At 32.0% G+C, this 21,124-nt stretch overlaps 1 protein-coding gene and 1 long non-coding RNA gene across 3 annotated transcripts in view; both read left to right on the top strand.

The window, feature by feature from the left end:
- Nucleotides 1-1,291: 1,291 nt before the first annotated feature.
- LOC140054191 (potassium voltage-gated channel subfamily A member 1-like) lies at nt 1,292-8,259 on the top strand. Its single transcript, XM_072099093.1, has 2 exons — nt 1,292-2,980; nt 7,204-8,259. Exons 1-2 carry the CDS (start codon nt 1,453-1,455, stop codon nt 7,329-7,331), a joined length of 1,656 nt encoding a protein of 551 aa, XP_071955194.1. The 5' UTR covers nt 1,292-1,452; the 3' UTR covers nt 7,332-8,259.
- A 3,989-nt stretch (nt 8,260-12,248) lies between these two features.
- LOC140054277 (uncharacterized) overlaps nt 12,249-21,124 on the top strand; it is a 49,253-nt gene continuing 40,377 nt past the window's right edge. For both annotated transcript variants that reach the window (XR_011846504.1, XR_011846505.1), the window contains exon 1: nt 12,249-14,914. This is a non-coding gene — a long non-coding RNA (uncharacterized lncRNA). The remainder of the gene's footprint in view (nt 14,915-21,124) is intronic.

Below are 21,124 nucleotides of genomic sequence, written 5' to 3'. Positions count from 1 at the left end.
CGCCCGCGTACTTAATAATCAGCATCTCTCAGGAGGAGACGACACTTTATTTCCATGGACACCGAAAAGGCTGGCAATATCCTTAGAATTGTATTATGGCAATATTTCATAAACAAAATTAATTGATTAAAATAAAACAATACGCCCCTACCACGCCCACGTTCACCCACCACTTATAATTAAACATTAACACGTCAAAACATTATTACACTTTAAAAAAAACATTTTTTAAATTAGCAACACTAAATTATTAGCTTATATTATTGTATTTCGTTTCTGTGAACGAGTTATCATTATGTAACTACTATATTAATATTCCGTGTAAACTGCTTTTGTATTAATATATTCAACAATTGTATTAATATTCATTGATCTAATAATAAATAAACGTTTATTACAAATGTAAAATTTGGTGACCTAAGGGCGTATATTTGTTGTATATCTTGCATAAAAAGAATAAATTGTGATATTAGATGACACGCTGCGCTATCGCACTGAGCTCCTAGACGCAAGGGAAGTTGTAACTCATTGTTTATGAGCTGATTATCATATGCAGAGTTTGAATTAATCGATAGATGGTTTATGAATTATTTAGTGCAGATCAATTGGTTGAACTTGAGCGAAATGGAATCTAAACTATTCCAATTTTGAATCAAATATGCGCTGTGACGTCAGGAAATTGATGGGCCCTTGCTCATCCGGGTATTCAAGTGGAAAGTTCAATTATGTTTAACATCTTCGAACAGTGTTGTTATTTTGGCGACTGATGCGAGGGAGTAAGAAGTTTAGTGCCGAAATATCCTTGCTTAGATGGAGAAAATGGCACAGTTAAATACTAAAACTTAGCACAAAGTCAAGGAAAACGCAAGAACGGAATATGTTGGAAATACGTGTATTGCAGCTTATGTTGAGAAAAGAAGAATTGTGAATTGTTTTAATTTTGAAGTGAGATAAATTCCACGTTTTAATTTCGCTGGTGGCAACGGAGGAAGAGTGTGCTCTCATTTTTGAGTAGCTCATCTGCGCGCTGGTCAGGTAGGCTTCTTATTGCTTAGTTCGTCATAACTCTGCAAAGCGTTTTTTTGGAGGACAAAACAGGGTGTTTAAAGGACAGGAGTGGTAAAGTCATCATCAATATTGATGATGCGTATATGAATATATTAAATAGCCAAGGAAAATACCATTTTGCGGTTCATTTATATTCAAACGTGGTTGTCCTGGCTGTTTTCTTTTAAAAAAGCTTTTATGCCAAACCTAAAAAAGGTTTGGCCACTTTCTGATTAAGTTTTTTTTTGTGTTGCCACCGTGTGTGCTGTAGTGTTACGCTTGCCGACCGAGGGTGGCCCGCCCCCACGCGGGACTGCCAGAAACTCGGGCAAGCTTGATTGTGATAGGTGGGCACCCCCGTGGCGGAGTAGTGCGGCAAGTACTAGCAAAAACAGCAGCGAAAAAATGGAGGCCGTAACGGCAGGAGGGAATGAGGGAAGCGCAAATGGAAGTTATCAACCCAGGTCTATACGATCTACTGGCTCCACCGGGGGAACGGGTCAGGGGGGTATTGGAAAACACAACTCCCTCTCACTCCCAAAATTATTAGACGATGGAGACAGCAGGGCGGATAGTTTGGACTTTGGACACGGACAAGAACCGAGTTGGGAACGTGTGGTCATCAATGTCAGTGGCCTGCGATTTGAAACGCAGATAAAAACTTTAAATCAATTTCCAAACACGTTGCTCGGTAATCCAGAGAAACGCATTAGATATTTTGACCCTTTGCGAAATGAATATTTCTTCGATCGTAACCGGCCAAGTTTTGATGCTATTCTCTACTATTATCAAAGTGGCGGTCGACTAAGAAGGCCCGTTAACGTTCCCATCGACGTCTTCACGGAAGAAGTAAAGTTCTATGACCTCGGTGAAGATGCGCTATCAAAATATCGAGAAGATGAAGGATTCATAAAGGAAGAGGACAGAAAATTGCCAGACAAATTATGGCAACAAAAAATATGGTTGCTGTTTGAATATCCTGAGAGTTCTAGGGGAGCAAGAATTGTAGCGATTATATCCGTTGCAGTCATTCTAATCTCCATAGTCATTTTCTGTATGGAAACTATGCCAGAGTTTGAGGATAAAATAGACTTAAGTAAAAATAATACTGATGTTGACCAGTATCGTGGCTTCAAAAATCCTTTCTTTATAATAGAATCATGTTGTATCTTGTGGTTCATATTAGAGTTAGTTGTTAGATTTATTTCCAGTCCAAGTAAGCTGATGTTTCTTAAGAATATAATGAACTTAATAGATCTTATGGCTATCGTGCCATACTTTATCCAACTGGGTACCATGGTTGCTGAGATCTCAGAACCAAAAGGTGAGCAAAGCAATGAACAAGCTATGTCCCTGGCCATCCTTCGAGTTGTACGTCTAGTGCGCGTGTTCAGAATATTTAAATTGTCAAGGCACTCTAAAGGCCTACAAATATTAGGGAGAACATTGAGGGCGAGTGTGAGTGAACTCGGGCTACTCATATTCTTTATGTGTATTGGTGTTGTTCTATACTCAAGCGCTGTGTACTTTGCAGAAGCTGATTTTGAGGAATCCGAATTCAGCAGTATTCCAGACGCATTTTGGTGGGCGGTAGTCACTATGACTACCGTAGGTTATGGTGACATGAAACCACAGACAATAGGGGGGAAAATTGTTGGCTCACTCTGCGCAATAACAGGAGTGTTAACAATAGCATTGCCTGTACCGGTAATCGTTTCAAACTTCAACTACTTCTATCACCGTGAAGCCGATACCGAAGATACGTCGCAGTACTCGCACGTAAGCAGTGCTCCTGCGATGATAGAACAGGGAATGCTGAAACAAGACGGCGACACGGCATCGGTGGATTGCGTGGAGATGGAAGACGGGATGACAAACTCGAACCTAAAAACCACGACAAATAATGATAGGTCAAAGTTCAATAATGTGCAAGGTAATTGTATTAATATGAGTTCACTCTCAGTAGAAACGGATGTATGATTACCGATCTTAAACTAAATAAGTATTTGTTATCAACGATAGTATTTAAACAGCAAAGAAAAATGAATAAACATGAGTTTCCCTTCCTATGCAAACGTCTTATCCAATATTGCTCATTCAGCTTTAATAAGGTGCAAAAATGTAATTATTTTCTATGTTTCCCTTTTTTTTCAAAACAAAGAAAAAATAAGCAAATTTTGAAATATGTTGCTTTCAAAATTATGTAAAAATGAGCAATTTTAATAGCATATTTATCTTTTTTTTAATCCTTAAAATTATTAAATATCGGTGCTGTCTGAAAACAAGTATATATATATCAGGTTCAGGCATCAAACATTAATTTATTATATTAATAATTGCAATTCAAAATCATAAAATGAAAAATTAACCTCCCAAAAAATAGTATTATTATCATTGTGGTGATAAAAATGCAACAAATATAAATCCTTATATCAATTATAATAATAAATCTATAACATTTTGAAATTTTTTTGAAATATTTCTCATTCAAATTTTAGATTAAGGTGATATTAAACCATTTAATGGTATTTTAATACGTATTGTGGTTGTCCAGAGCTTCCATACTGTCTAAATTTACATAACATTGTATATTAGGATTTCTTTGCTTTTGAGTTGATGTTTTTTAGCCTTAAAATTGTTCTATCCCCCCTTTTTTTGTGAGAGTTTAAGAGAGATTAATAAAGGCTCTAGTGCTTTTACTATTAGGGGTTTTTTAATGTGATATTGTGCAAACTTGTGAGAGTGAAGGGTGAAGGTGGGGTATGATTTAAAAAGAATAATATTAAATATCAACTATAACTAAATCATAATACTAAAATATAATACAAAATATCTCCAAATTAATTTGGATTCTTTTAATTAATTTTCTTAAACCATGCATTTCCCAACATAACTGTAAATGTATTTTGTCTGTGTTTTTTCAAATCTATGACATTCTTTGTTGAACTTAGTTCATGACATTACACAATTAAACGACATAGTCATCACATTCATTTTATATCCATTTTACATTCATATGGCTTGATAAACAATTTTGCAACGAAAATTCAACCAATTTATGCAAATATTAACTTCAGTATTAGGGTAGTAGGCTTTTAATTAGTACTTTAACTTTAATTGAAGATATATTATTTAGATTTTTTAAAATGTTTCCTCTAAATTGATTACAGTGAATTTAAATTATCACATGCAAGATAATAATATGAATTTTCACGACACACAGAGGTAGTTTGGTTATGTTATTTTGTGCACTCTCAGAAATGTCAGTTAGACTCAATAGCTGTGTAGTTGCTTTGTAAAATGAACAGGCATTAATACAGTATGTTAATACAGGAGTATTTACTATTTTATATTCCGGGCTAGTAAATATTAGGACCACAAGGGTAATTGATGTGAGACTAGTAAAACCAAACTAGGCCATAGAGAACATTACATTTACAGAAAATGGAACCTTTTTAATATTAAGGTCCGTCTGTAGTCGTATTTCCTAGTGCAGCAGCTTATGTTATCGCTTGGTCAATATTCAACGATTCAAGAAATTCATTGATTTCAGCCCGCATTACAGTTCTCCCTATTGATTGTTATCTTACCGCGTCCTATACTACTTCAACTTAATATATGACAATTTTACTTATTATAATAATGATATTGTACAGTGTCTGCATGGAAGGAAATTCCCATGATGATATCAGGATATTGTATACGAGCTAAAACAACGATCTATCAATTCATTCTTTAATGACACTAAACATTTTCAATGACGCTAGTTGATTAAAAAGAAATTATTAATTATAAATTAGATTTAGAAACAACACATATCGTTGACAATAGTATGTATTGATAAATTGTATGACAAAGAACAACATTGATCAACTGCTCAGATCTGGCCTATGTTACGTTTACTGTAAACCACTCATGGACAAAATTTCTTATTGTATACATATATTGTTATTTTGTTGGATCAATAATTTATGGATTCATATTCATATGTTGATGATATCATAAATTATATACTGAATTACATAATTAACTTGTGTCGTCGTCGCACAAAACATTAGCCGTGCCCTATATTCTTATACGGATAACATTCTTCTATTAATTATCTATAAAGCGGTTTTAATTTATTACTTTCACCTTCTAAGTGTTTTAAATTCTATATAGACATATTTTCAAATTTAAAAACAATGAAATCATTTTACATAGTTTTAATAATTTTATATTGAAGTACACAAAAATGATGTTTTTAATTTGATAATTTGTTAATTGTTTATTTTCAATAATATCTTCTATAGATAATAACAATTGAAGTGTCAAATTAATAATTATCTTGCTGGAACAATATAATTAACATTTTAATTTATTGCTTAATTAAAAGTTACACCATGGATATATTAGATGTTATACCTCCATGGTTACACAAACAAAATTATATTTATCTTAAATTCATCATTTAATATCTAAGTATTGTTATCTTTTAGGTATCAGAATTGATAATTAATATTTATTTTGTATCATTTTATTAAAAATTATGTGCATAAATTATAATAATTGGTAAACTCATATTCATTTAATTATATAAATTTCAAAAACTTCACCGAAATCCTCAAAAACAACTATGCAATCACAAAACTCAAAAAATATAAACTTAAATTCATTCTCTCTCATTATAGGACACATGTTTATATTTTACAAATGTTACCAATATTCATATATTAAAAATATTATATTTGCATGAATATATACATTTACATATTAAATTTACATGAAATCAATATTAACATTACAAACACATTTAAACATTTTTTCTACGGGACTTTTAAAATAAAATCAATCATTTTCAAAATAAAACACTCAAATGTGTATTATCAAACAATGATCCTACTTCTTACACTAAATGATTTAATTTTGATATAAAATTTAAAATAGAAAATAAAAATGTTTTGACGCAATTAGTAATTATAATTATTATCAAGTTTGGAGAATGTAAACAATTTATGACATTATACATTGAAATATGTACAGATATTTAATCAATTTAAACCTATTATCTAATTAAGAGAAATTAATTAAGATGAATCACATGTTTTCTGAAGTGATAAGCTCTTTATTGAAAATTAATTATGTTATTGATATAAGAATTTCTCGTAGCACATATAACAAGGTTTAAATTACATTAAATAAAAAAAAAACCACTATATACACATTCAAATTCCTGTATTAGATTGTTAATATTAAAATATATAATTCTAAAACTATTAATTTAAAGTAAATATATTATTTTTCTATGCACTTTCCTCTACTCGCAATCATATTTAATGGAAAAATAGACATTGCATTGTTTGAAATGTGGGTATATTTTTGTACACTTTTTAAAAGCTGTACACAAACTATCAAATTTAATTGAGAAAAAAACGTGACAAACCGTAGTTAAATAATAGAACAATCGCATAATAACTGCTAAAATAATATATCTTTTAATTCTGTATCGTGTGAACAGACTTTAATATTACTTCACTTGTAAAAGCCCAGTGTGAACACGCCATAGTTCAGTTCTAATATTATTTATTAAAAATCAAACAAGACTCCATTCCCAGACATACTCGTATTCTATAACAATAATCCATTTAAATACCTTTGGCATACAAATATTAATATGTATAAGCATGAGTATAGTAATAAGCATTTTTTACAATTTTAACCTTTTTAATCTTTATCTGATAAATCAACAAATGATTACATAATAAATTAACATATCTTGGTACATTTTTATAAATTCATAATAGCCATATTATTTTAATTTAGCTTGACATTAAAGATATTATACTGAAAACACCTCCAGCATATATTGTATACTAAACGAAAAATGTGTGTTTGTGTGAAGATCGAAATATGTATTTATCATAAGCTCTGTATTAGGATCTTCTCTTCACTTTCTCTGTGCAAATATTTATAAATAAATTAATGGGAATCAAATTTACATATTTATTTTCAAACTAAATATTTAAAATAACAGGTGAGTTTGCATAATAATGAGCGAATGGAAAAGTAAGTATGGTTGAACGTAAAAACAAACGTAAGAAAGTCGGAGCAAATGTTCTGTTTTCACTGAGTATAACTGCCTATGCACATTAATGAACAAGCGTATCATTATTTTAGTGGAAAAATTGAGACCATTAAGCAGGGGACGGATGGAAACGAAAAAGGCAAGAACAATGGAGAGACCGAATTATAAACAAGAGATGATTTTAAACTGCATGATTAAAAACAATAGCATGAGAACTTAAAAGTATATCAAGCAATAATTTGTATATCTTAAATGAACGAGAAGAAGCTAAAAATAATAACATATTAGGAACGAACAAAAATAAATCACAAAATAAAATGGTTTTAAGATATTGAATTATGACATGTTATTATGTGAATATGCTAATCATGGCATGCTGCATAAATGCATATTCGTATTGCATATGAATATTCATAAGATCTCATTAGGTATGCATGCCGAATGTTTCATCTCAAGAAAGCAATAAAACTATGTTTGTGTCATCTTCAGAAATAATGTGCCGAATAGATGATAAATTTTATTTTTGTGAAAGCTGTAAAGACGGAGTAGTTACTTGGACGTTGCAAACTCAATTCTCGGTTGATAATATCTTCGACGAAGTTTGACACATCTAAGTAAACCGTGCTCCGTTTCTATAGCTTTTACAAAAACGAAATTTCTCGTCTATTAAAGAAGCTATATGAAATGAAGAATGTAACGAATGTTGATAGATTGCATGCTCTGTTGCACACCCGTGAACAATCACTACGTACACACGGGCGATCTTAATGGGACTTAGGACTGGATAAGAAGTGAAATAAAAAGCGAAGGCGGCGTTTTAAAAAAAGAAAGAATGAGGAAACCTCACCGGTATGACAACAATTATTCAACTATTATTCGTAGAAAGCTACTAGATTAAGAGCACTCTTGCACAACATGCTAGTAGAACACAAGGTAGAATACAGAACAGCCTAATATAGCCGTTATATTAAATACACACAATGCTGATATGAAGCTCATATGGAGTTCACTATGCACTTTTATGTTAGTTTTAAAAAAAAGTTAGGTTTTTAATTTATTTATTAATACATTTTTGTTAAATTTATTTACTTTATATTTAAATATATTTTCTCCCTTTTTTCAATTACTACAACCGTTGTATTGTTATTCAAACCTGATGAGAATTTTAATAACAAAAAAGAACTTTTGGTATAATATGTGACTGCAAAATGTAAATAATCATTTTCATAAAATAACATTTATAGGACATTTTAATGTTAACTGTAAGAAACAATTTAAAATTTTGTGAATATTTTGTACACAAAAATTGCAGTTTACTACTATTTTATCTATAAACTATTTCTGAAAGACATTGATTATGAGAAGGTGAAATTACATCAGGTTGATAAGTAAGAAATTAAACACAAACATGAGATTCAAACGAAACCATGAAATTACAACAGGAAATGTGCATCAATGAACACGGTGACCTTTAGGTCATGCCACTGTAAGATGAGAATTTATCTTTGCTGAACGAGAAACCAGAACGTGTTAGAATCGTTCTGTACGCCCGTCTCGCTCAAGAGGCCGAAAATCTTTGTTTCAAACTGTACTTGAATTCGCCATGATGCACTTTGTGGCGTTGTGGTTAGGGACCTGCCTATTAGCAGACAATCTGAGTTCAAATCCTGATTGGAACAAGTTTTCAGTTTCTAAGATTTCTCTTATCAATATTTTTAAATATTTTGTATTAATGTGTATTGTATATGCATAATATATTATGTGTATATGAAATAAACACGTAGCATAAGATAATTGATGCCATAATGCTGTTGTGAAATTATTTGCAGGGTGGTTTTTTGTTTTTGGTAACAATCTATTATAACAACAACTTCTATGCATATAAATTCACAGAACATCATTTATATATAACACTGTGATTTGCATAGATAAATTATTATTAAAAAGAGAAACATTACCCATAATGCATTCATTGAACAGGCACACGAAATACAATTAGAAATGTCAAATGTAAATTTTAACTGAATCATCTAAAAATTTACCAAATCATTCAGTCTTACTTAATAAAGAATTTGAAATGTGATGTATGATTTACTCTGCGAAGAAACAAGTAGTGAGTTTACCGCAGGTTAGGTAATCAATTAATTTATAAATGTTCTTAATATGATTTGTACTGTAGCCTAATACATCAACCACGCCGTTAGCATAACTGGTTTATTTAAAATGAAACTCATGTTTGTGAAATACAGAACTGAGATAGTACAATATTGATCCAAGTAAAAGGCTTGTGTAGGCATATACAATACACACACAGCATAAAAGTACTTGACTTTAAAAATCAATACATACATACATATTCATTAGCCGTTGACTGGGTACAGTGTTCATTCAACCGTAACGTACTTGGTCATTTGTATTCTGTTATTAAAACCGTTTAATTTTTGTTTTGTTTGCTGTTCTAAATTAAATTAAAATTATTGTATTAAAATTTCCAATGATATTTCCCTGATGAATGCTAGAATCGTCCAATCCTTTTTTCCTATTTAACCCTTTCCCACTGTTTTTCCCGATTATCCTTCAAAATTATCCTTTAAATAAAAAAATTACACACATAAATGAAATAGCAGAAATTAGGGAATAAGTATTGATAACTCTTATTATTATCTTTGTTGAATCTTCATTTATATTCTGTTGTCACTGGGTGTTACCGGTACCACATTCTTTCTTTCTGTGTCAATGATGTTTCGCACTACACATTATTCGATCAAGTGCGGACACAACTTCTCAACGGCACTCTTCTAGCATTTCTTGGGCACAAGCCGATGCTACTAGAACAGTCCATCTTAAGTCAAGAATCAAACCACAAAATATGTCTTGGGTGCACTATCATTTACTTTATTTTTTGTTGTGTAAAGAAATGTGTTTAGAAAGTACTCATGGCTGACCTTTCACCTTTCATAAGCATGCATTCACCTCATCCTCCTCACAGTATTCTTCAGGCCCTTAGCATGGATAATTTTGTTTAAAAGAAAGTCACAATCAATGCACAGTGGAAATTCAAAAAACGAGTGACGGCATTAAAAAACAAACTGTTTTTATTATTCTCCATCCGTACATATTTTTCCCATATATATTTATATAATAAATCCGTTTTTTGTTTTTAGAATTTATTTTATAAACAAAAACATTCCAATTTTCATCTTTACATATTTAATATTTCTTTCAATTTTTTGTTAAACCGTTGCCGTCACCCTAACCATGCACTCACATGCACTGAAAATGGGCACCGAAAATGCACGAGACACACATCCTTACAACACAACACATATGCACATAACATAAGACGACTGTATCCTGATGTGATCAAGATCATTACAAATTCCAAGCTATGGGTCTGTTCATAGTCATGTAATAGTAGGCTACTACTAGCTGTCTAGATTATTTTAGTGTTATGACATTTACTACTGGATCTATTCATTGCATGGTACTACCTAATTAACTTCTTACATCAAAGTAGTTAGCAGTAGTAATAGTACATTCTTAGATGCTTTTACTATCATCTTCACTTTCTCAAATTCTCTGTCAGCATATCAGTCGATTGTTATCTAAATAAAATGGAAATAAACCATATTGTGTTATCTACTAATTTGAAAATAAGATTTTGAGACTCATTCATTAACTAATTTTTTGAGTAGGTTTTACACGTCTCAGATGTGGAAACATGTCTCATTTTATTTCATCCCATTATGTTTATCATTTGTTTATCATTTGTTTTAAAATATAATTTATTATTTTTTGTTTCTAACAAATAAACGTTGATACAAACTGTTCAAAGAAACATCTGCCTTTTTAAACAAATGTTTTCAAATGTAAATGCCTTAATGTTTGTGCGCATTTAATCTACAAGTGCCCTTAATTGTTGTGTCTTGTATCAAATTTAAGGACAGATATGAAGGCTTTACATAGGTATATATTCAATTCAATATTACCGCAAATATCAAAGTAAAACTTTTTCAGGTAGAAACAGTTTCTGAAGTAAATGTACAACTTTATTTATTTATGATCATGTAACGTCTTTTTTTTTTTCATTTCATTTGAGTTTATTTTTTTTTAGAATTCTTTTTTATTTTTTATTATTTGTTTGTGGCTGCAGATCGTCACACCTCTCTAAAAATGAATATGCATGTTAATTAATGCATATTCATAGGTACTTGAGCATGCGCAGGTTGCAACTCGGAGGATGGCGGGAGAGGTGTGATGGTCTGCAGATAAACAGTGTACCTATTGGATAATCACGTATCATCAAAAGAAAAAAAAACCAAAAATACTAATTGATTATAACAACTATATAACTACATTAAAGTGGTTCAAATATAATATAAAATATAATGAATATAATAGAAAATTTCTTCAAAATGTCATGGTTTATTCATTGTAATGTAACAAACAATTCGACTATCTGTGTGTATGTCTGTATCTATATTACCTTTACTAACGAATGTTTATTTTTCTGTCTTCTCTCAATATTCACTTTTTATGCTTCATTAATGCTTTCGTTTCCTTTGCCTTTCTATATGCACGAAATTTCAATCAAAATTGTTTAAATCACAAAAACTAATGAATATTAATTTTTTGTATATTAATATTCATATATTTACATGAATATTAAGTTATTATTGATTTATATTTGTTTGATTCTAGCCTTCATTAAGGATTCACTACAAGTTCCTCCAGCTTGCTACACTTTGCTTCCAGTCCGTAACCTCTGCTCACAAATGCTTAAATAACAAATTAATTATAGAATAAATAAATAATAAATACACACATCAAATATATAATATTAAATAATAATATATAATAAGTTTATAGTTTTGGAATAATTTATTGTAAATAATGCCATCATTCTTGGTGTAAATACATTAATTGCCAAAACATCAAGATAAGGTATCAGCTTTTATGTTTGATTTCTCAACAACAAATTTCAGGTTTTGCATGAATTAATTATAGATCCTAAAAATTATGTATTCTAAACAAATTTATTTATCTAATGTTTTATTTGTCTATTTGTATCTCTATGATATTTATAATAAGCAAATCAATCAATGTGTTAAATCATTTTTTTAATTAAATAATATTTATTAGTTAATTTATATTACTGTATTAATACTATGTATAAATAACACTTTTAACATTTAATGTAGATAATCAAGTACAAAAGCAAACAATACAAATTTACATACGAGTAGCATGTTCTAAGTATATAATGCCTGATAAAAATAATAATAACACTTAGCATTAAAATTACATTTTACCCACTCATTTCCATTATTTTTAAAGCATTTCGTTGGCCGAAATCAGCTACATCTCATAAGCACATCTTCATGGTTTTATTTCTTTTTTATGCATCAAATAAAACCCTTTTTAGAGCAACTTTTTTTTGGTATACTTTACAAATTTTTTCATTCAAAAAATCATGCTTTTTATTTCCATTTACCTTGCCTCATAAATTGACCTTTGACACTTAAATGACCTGGCTTGACATTTCATAAAATATTGGTTTGATAATAACTTTCAACCAATCAGAGCGCTCAATGTTGTTAATGTGGTTGCTTCTTGTCTTTCCACTAATACACACAATATGTAATAACATTTTGGTATGCTTTCCGCGTATCGCAATTGTAGTTTGTCTCGTCAAACCAGTTGTCGGTGTTGTGATTGTCAAGCGAGATCATTTCTAACCCTGATTAATTCAATTTTTTTTTCAATATATTTTTTTTCCGTGGTATACTTGTAGTGGCCAACTGGTTTATACAGTAATATGCTTGTTGTTTATTATGGGGTGGCTTCAGGGGTGGATCCAGAGGATGGCTGAAAGTGAGGTCTTAAACCAGACCTACCTTCAGCCCTTTTCAACAACATTCTAGATTCACCCCTGGCTTTGCATGTAGGACCAGTATTTTAATGTAGCTACAAATGCCTTAGCTAGCCTGACATACAGGTCATATTGTTATAAAGTAATACTTTTGCTTAAACAATTAAAAATTGAAATCAAAATTTAATATGATCAGAGGAACTTTGAGTTTGAATTGTAGACTTCACCTATCATCTACAATTAAGAAGATCTCATATGTTATATTTTCTCTGACCAAACTATTTTATGGCCAAATCACCAACACTAAGGCGTTGCTAGCTACATTACTACAGTTAATTTTAACCAGCTCAACTGTACTCAAAATTAACAATTTGCCATGTTTTTGAAGACTTCAGTTTGGATTTTCACAAATTTTAATCCTTATAATTAATCTTGATCTTTCAATCCTTCCTGATGATATAGATTAGCCAGTACCCTGTTCTTTTAATATACACTAAAAGGTAATTTCTTGCTAATCATGGCACCCAGTTGGTCACACCGATAATAAACAAGTATTTAAAACACATAACTTAATTTGGCAGTAAAACTGAGTGATTTTTTGAAAATATGAAGTGTCTTAATTCTTAACATCTTTTTTGTCAAAACTAAACTTCCACCCAATGAAAAGGCTCTGTTATTTAAGTTATTATTATTTTTTTTTAATATATATATAAAATCAGGGAATTAATTGTTATATGGAATATATCTTTTTAAAATAAGTGTAAATTAGGTATTTTTTTATATAATTTTTTTATTTTACTTGTAAATGAATAGTGGGTAGATTTGAGGTCATTAATTCTTACAAACTTCAGCTTCTTGGTGTCAAATGGAATTGTATAAGACATAACATGAACCACTTTCGCGTATTAAAGGATTATTATTATCAGATGCCATTGATACTTGTCAAGTAAAAATTAGATAAAAATATATCGTGTAAAATAGGACATTGAGTAACAGTATTGTAGAAGCCAAGACTTTATACCTTTTACAATATGTTTGTACCTTCAACACCATTAATGACATTTTACATTTCAACCTATGTTACTGCATACTTTCTTCGATTCATTATAAATTCATCATGTATACGTTTAAACTTGTTCATTAAACAGTTTGTGTATGAGCGTTTATTATTACATCTTTAGTGATACGTTAAAAGATCGATTATCATCATTTTGGACTATTTGTGTCGATATTTGTTCCTGATTTTCTCCCATTGATTAATTCATAGTTTAATTGAATTTGTCTGGCAAAAGTACAGTTAACAGAACGATGTACTTAAAATCGGAACTGTATAATCGACAGTCCTATCACGAAATCAGGAATTCAAGAGGAGCGACTACATTTTCTGAAGTACAAATACCACGCGATTGAAACGCGACAACAAAACATAAATCTCATAGAAACACAAGATTTTCAAAAAGTGACTACATTTAATATGAACTAAATAAACGCAATTGATTCAAATGCGAAAATTAAAAGCTTATGGATAAGTTTTGTTCGTTTGTAATGCTTTGCGTTTTCGGCCTACCTGACCATGTTTTTGTTTGACCTTTTGACCTGCAACGATTCTGTTTCTTCTGTTTACTTCCTACCGAGCATCTTATTTTGAAATATAAGATAATTTGCAGAGAACAGAACAAGAAAGACAAACATATGGAATTTATGAATATCAACTACAATTGTTTGACAAATAGTTTTGAGAATTGTAAAGGATAAACCATTTTGCACATCAACATAGCTGCCACACAACACGTTAATCTAACATTGGACTCATCTACTTGCGCTATCAAATATTAGCCTCATTGTAAACTAGGATCTGACTATTTTGTGCTATTTATAACTACTGTGCCATCTCATATGCAAGGAATAAAGAAGAACACCTCATGCTAACTGTAAGTTGGTTTTTTTTATTATCCCTTATATATATGACTTATATTGGAAGTCAGTAGAGGGCCCCAAAAATGTGGTATAAATGTTATAAAGCAAAGACAGGACAGGGTGACAACGAAATCCGTACCATCACTTTAAGCTAAAAGAAAAACTTCTAAGTAATTACCACTTTAAGGCAAATCTTTAAGGATGTATTGTCCCCCTAAAAAATTATTTTTTTAATTGTTTTTGTTAAATAATAGTTTTTAACATTTTTTTTTCATTTGATTAACTTTATTAAAACTACAAAATAAACTATTCAAAGTCTAATTTAATTAATCTTCATTTTTCATGTTTTTGGGGGACAATCTTTAAATATTTATTGACTTAAGTGAAATATTTGGTATTTATGGAAATATCTAATTTTAGTGTGATTGATTTATATCAGGGGTGGCGCCAGGATCTTCCCGACGCGGGGGCTACATTCCCCGACGAGGGGGGCTATCACTAGGCAGGGGGCCGCCAAGGGCCCCCGGTGGGGGTCCAGGGGGCGAAGCCCCCGGAAGCAACGCGTTCTAGCGTCATTTGAGGTCATTTTAATCAGATTTAGGGTAGCCATTTTTTCCATTTTTTATAATGCATAAATAAAATACTGTGTGCAAAAAAACGATGCGCGATGACTGTTTCAATCCATATTTTTCAATTTAAAAAATAAAAGTTCAAAGAAAATTTAGAGAAATATAGTTGGCGGTCCCGGAAGTTGGACTTATTATACTTCAAAACATGAAACAAAATATATAAGTCCCTATCAAGGTTGTGACTGAGCTAAGAAATGTTTGAAAAATAGAGATGTTAGGTCCCGGAAAATGGACTTCTTGTACTTCGAAATATGACCAGCTTTATTGTTGGGGCTGAGCTAAGAAACTGTTTAAAACTAGAGCTGCAGGTCTTCAAAAAATTGCATTTTATACTTCGGAAACATCAGGCCTAGAGGCTTAAAAAACGCAAGCGTAGAACTTTTTCAGTCGGTGAAGTAAGTTTATTCCTCCCAAGTGTATGCGTGCGTACCATCTGGACTTCCGAGTGGTGAGAAATTCATGACATACAGGACATTGAAAATGTAATAACTTAGCTATAATAAGATGTTGGCTAAGCGAAAATGGCATGTTTTTTTGTTTAGTAATGGATGAAAAATTTATTTTAGGTGCCCCACGGTACAGAAGGTTAGGCCTACTTGTAAATTAAAAAAATTGGTGAACATACGAACAATTAACGTAATTCGTTTTTGCTGTAGTGTAGCGTACGTTGACGCAGTACACGACGTAACCGTCAGTAAACTTCGCCTGGAAAATAACTACAGTACACATTTTGGTCCCTGGATGGAACATGATATCACGCGTCTCGACCCAACGTTGAACGATTCGTACAAAGGGATACCGCCAGACAAGTGCGAACCTAGCTATTGTTTAGTAGTAAGTTAGATCGCTGGCAATAATGAATGCATATAAAGTGCATAATATCACTCTGACGTACTCTCACGGTCAATGAAACGTCGCGGTTTTCTAGGCGCTGAATCTAGCTACGGAGTGAACGCGAACGCTTTTTACTGTATATTATATTCCCCGACAAAAAGTACCCGTGTTCCCTTCGGTAACCGTCGGTAAACTTCGCCTGGAAAATAACTACATTACACATTTTGGTCCCTGGATGGAACTTGATATCACGCGTCTCGACCCTACGTTGAACGATTCGTACAAAGGGATACCGCCAGACAAGTGCGTACCTAGCTAATGTTTAGTAGTAAGTTAGATCGCTGGCAATAAATGAATGCATAAAAGTGCATAATAGCTCTCTGACGTACTCTCACGGTTAATGGAACGTCGTGGTTTTCTAGGCGCTGAAGCTATATGAAGTGAACGCGAACGTTTTTTACTGTATATTATATTCCCCGACAAAAAGTACCCGTGTTCCCCGACGGGGGGGCTAGGCTCCCCGACGAGGGGGCTAGAGCCCCCGTAGCCCCCCCGCTGGCGCCACCACTGATTTATATTGCAACTGTATTGTTGGGAATATCCTATTTTTAAAGTTTCAAAATGGGAAGGGGATTGTCCACTCCGAATCTGGCTAGAAGGACGGTGTTTATCCTAACCTGAAAATGAGTGGCGTATGCGAGTCGGCCTTCTGGCATCTGCTGCCATCAATTGATAGTTCACCTGCTTCATGACATTACAGTCTGGACAATATTTACATCATCTTGTCGTCTCCGTAAATTCTTTACTACCCATGTGTATGTTGTTGTAGTGAAGTATTTATTCATTCATAAATGTTATCCTCTCGTTACTTACTGTAAATGGAAATTGAAAATACATGGTCATTAATTTGTGGATGTTTACAGAGAGGGTGTTAATATGTCCCCCATTCTATTTGAAAATAAAATTGATACTATGACTAAAAACAGACTTAAGGTATGTTCACATTGAGCCAAATTTCAGATCGGTGGCAGGAGAAAACTTTGGGCTATGTTACGTTTTTTCAGATGCTGTGTCCACTATCGAACGTTTTGTACAGAATCCCAAATAATAAACTGAAGATATGAAAATTGATGTCATGTGAACGGTTTTATTCTTTTTTTTTTTTTTTTTGAACATAATATATGTTTAATATATATACCAACTTTATTCACATCATCATACATAAATATAGTACAATACAATACAATACAATATGTATGTGTGTGAAAAGGAGCCAAAAAATAGCTTTCGCTAATCAAGGTTTGACTCCTGTCACAAAAATAAATTAGTCATAATGCATACATTTTCATCTATCAACAATAATTCAATAAGAAAGAAACAACTGTATAAAATAAATAAACACGGGCTAACATTAATATTATTGTAAAAGTAAACATTTAAACTTCATTTATGAAGTTTAAATCAAGAAGAGGTACATTTTATAACCAAGGTTAAATTATTCCAAAGTTGAGCTCCATTATAAAGAAATTCTTAACACTACACCCATTTTAGTAATTTTTTATCCAACCCAGATTTCTGAACATAGATTTACATTAAAATAGTAAATAGTTTTTTTAAATAAACATAATTTGATATATTACATTCAAAATGTAAATTCCAACCTTTAACTACCCTCATAATCTGGTTTTAAAAGCAAGCATAACTCATTAATATTCATGACTTTAGTGACATAAAACATTAATTAAGGAAGCAGAGGCTAAGAACAAGGTATTATTTTATTTTATTTTATTTTATGTCTTTAGGCAATGTGGCCAAGGATTACCAATAGTGAATTAATCACTGTCCTATCAGATAGGTGGTAATCCTCCTGATACAGGGGCTATTGTGTGAACCAGTTCACCGGGGTAACCCCCTACTCTTTTTCGAATAATGAACTGGGTTCTTTAAAGTACACACAGGTTATAACTGTGTACACTGGACCTACTGTTTATAGTCCTTATCCGAGAAGACTTGTTCCACCACCAGAACTAGGAGCGAGTCGGCCTCGAACCCTTGCCGATGTTGTTGTTGGCTCTTTAGATACGGTAAACGGCGCCCCTGCCTTAACCGCTCGGCCATATTATCTAAGCCAGCACTCCGCAAAACTTTATTTAGCAGCCAAAAATCTGATTCCAAGGACCAAGCCACTGTCCAACAACCAAAAATATGGCGAACCCCTTTTCAAGGGACACTTTCCAGTTAAACAAACATGTTTTAAATCAATGGTCAACTGCTTTTCAAAGGGGCTCTTTCCTGTTAAACAAACGAACAACAATATATGTTTTACATCAATGGTCAACCGCTTTTCAAAGGGGCTCTTTCCTGTTAAACAAACAAAGGGCAATATATGTTTTACATCAATGGCCAACCCCTTTTCAAGGGACACTTTCCAGTTAAACAAACATGTTTTAAATCAATGGTCAACCGCTTTTCAAAGGGGCTCTTTCCTGTTAAACAAACAAAGGGCAATATATGTTTTACATCAATGGTCAACCCCTTTTCAAAGGGGCTCTTTCCTGTTAAACAAATAAAGGGAAATATATGTTTTACATCAATGGTCAACCGCTTTTCAACGGGGCTCTTTCCTGTTAAACAAACAAAGGGCAATATATGTTTTACATCAATGGTCAACCCCTTTTCAAAGGGGCTTTTTCCTGTTAAACAAACAAAGGGCAATATATGTTTTACATCAATGGTCAACCCCTTTTCAAAGGGGCTCTTTCCTGTTAAACAAACAAAGGGCAATATATGTTTTACATCAATGGTCAACCCCTTTTCAAAGGGTCACTTTGTTTGGTCCTCAAATTATCACCTTTATAGGGAGTATCTACCTAGTTGTGTTAAAACTACTGTATACTCCATACTGTAGTTTAAACATAATAATTATATAAGTGTGAAAATACTTCTTTTGAATTTGAGAATAATTAATGTATTTCTCTGTAACTGAATGAATCTAATCAATCCAGTGTTCAACTTCAACTTCAACTTTATTTTCCAAATAATATTTTGTTTTACAATGATAAATAATATTAAATTTTAAAACATAAGGAAGGAGCTAGAAAATAGTGTAAACACTAATCAAGTCCAGCCCCTTTTACATAAATTATACTTAACTAAATTTGTACAACTATGGGCAATAATTTCTTTAACACAGGCCTAAAAATAAAAACTTAATAAGTTAAAACAATCCCATTTATATATTTTAAAATTCAAATATTACTACACTTTTTCATAAATAAGATAAATAAAATAAATAATTATATAACTAAAGTAAGAATTGCTTTAATTTCCGTTTAAATATAATTTTAGAGTCGTGTTTAATATTTTCTGGTATCTCGTTCCATGAATTAGCACCAGAATATCGGACAGAAAATTGACCAACATTACTTTTGTATTTTGGAATGGCAAGATTTCCCCTGCTTGAAATCTCGTTGAGTGACGATGCTGGGCATGTGAAAAATATTCTGGAAACAAAAAAAATTGACTTAGAAACAAAATTTCTCAGTTTATAGAGCACACCTGCCTTGGAACTAACACTTTTGTTGACCTTATTAATTTGATTTTTCCATGTGAGTTTTTTGTCAAGTGTGACCCCTATATACACGGTTGATTCTACTTCGTCAATTTCTGTTCCTTTAACATGTATTGCTCCGTTAGTTTTAATAGCCGTGTGTTTACCACGGAAAATTATATACTCTGTCTTTTTTGTATTAATGGTTAATTTATTTAAATCACACCAGTCCACAATATTTTTAAATTTGCTATCTATATACTGCATGTCAATATCATCATGTGGATTAAAAGTATGGAACAAACTGGTATCGTCTGCAAATAAACGAGTATCAAAGTAGTCAGTCACATGTGCAATGTCATTGACATAATTTATATAAGGAACAATGTAGGCCCCAATACTGACCCTTGGGGTACACCGCAACTTATGGAAAGTTCATTTGAATCGATACCATTTATACTCGCATATTGTTTTCTGTTATATAGGTAATTTTTTTAAAAAGCCAATGGTAACCCCCGAATCCCGTATGAATATAATTTATTTATTAGAATGCTATGGTTCACCGTATCGAAGGCTTTTTTCAGATCCAAGTTGTTGCAAGTATCATGCATGTATGATTCTATATCTGATATAATCCAGTGGCATAACGGCTATGTGTGATCAGTGGCTAAACCCTGTGGCCGTATTCATCAATCCCACTTAGGCAAGGGCAATACCTACCCTTAAAATTTAAGAATTGCCTTAAGGGGTATTCACAAATGATTCACTTACCTAAGGAAAACACTTAAATTAAGGGTAAAACTTAAAGACACCTTCCCTACAATTTGTGACGTTTTGTAAAAATAATACATATATATTACAGTACTTTAAAAACATTAAACCAGGTCATTCCTTGTCTTAAATGTACGTTTTATGGTAAATTATGATAAAAAGTGAGAAACAATGCACTTACCTAGGTAGCTCACGGCGACTGACCTCTCGTGGACGGTCTTTAGGCCTAGCCTAGCTAGGCTTAGTTTTGTAGGCCTAGCTGGTAAACATTGGTAACGTACGAACATCGTACGCTAGCTATATACCTAGCCTGAGGTTGTATAGTTGCTGCATTAATTTTCTTTCTATTTTTGCCAGACTCCATTGATACAAATTGGGGAAAACCCGGTATTTTCGCTGAAAAGTTAGGAGTCTTCCATTTGTTTTGGCCTCACGATCGA

Source organism: Antedon mediterranea, chromosome 7 (assembly GCF_964355755.1).
Source record: "Antedon mediterranea chromosome 7, ecAntMedi1.1, whole genome shotgun sequence".
Classification (NCBI taxonomy): Eukaryota; Metazoa; Echinodermata; class Crinoidea; order Comatulida; family Antedonidae; genus Antedon; species Antedon mediterranea.
Note: the sequence above shows the minus strand (reverse complement) of the source record. Positions and strands in the feature narration are given on the sequence as shown.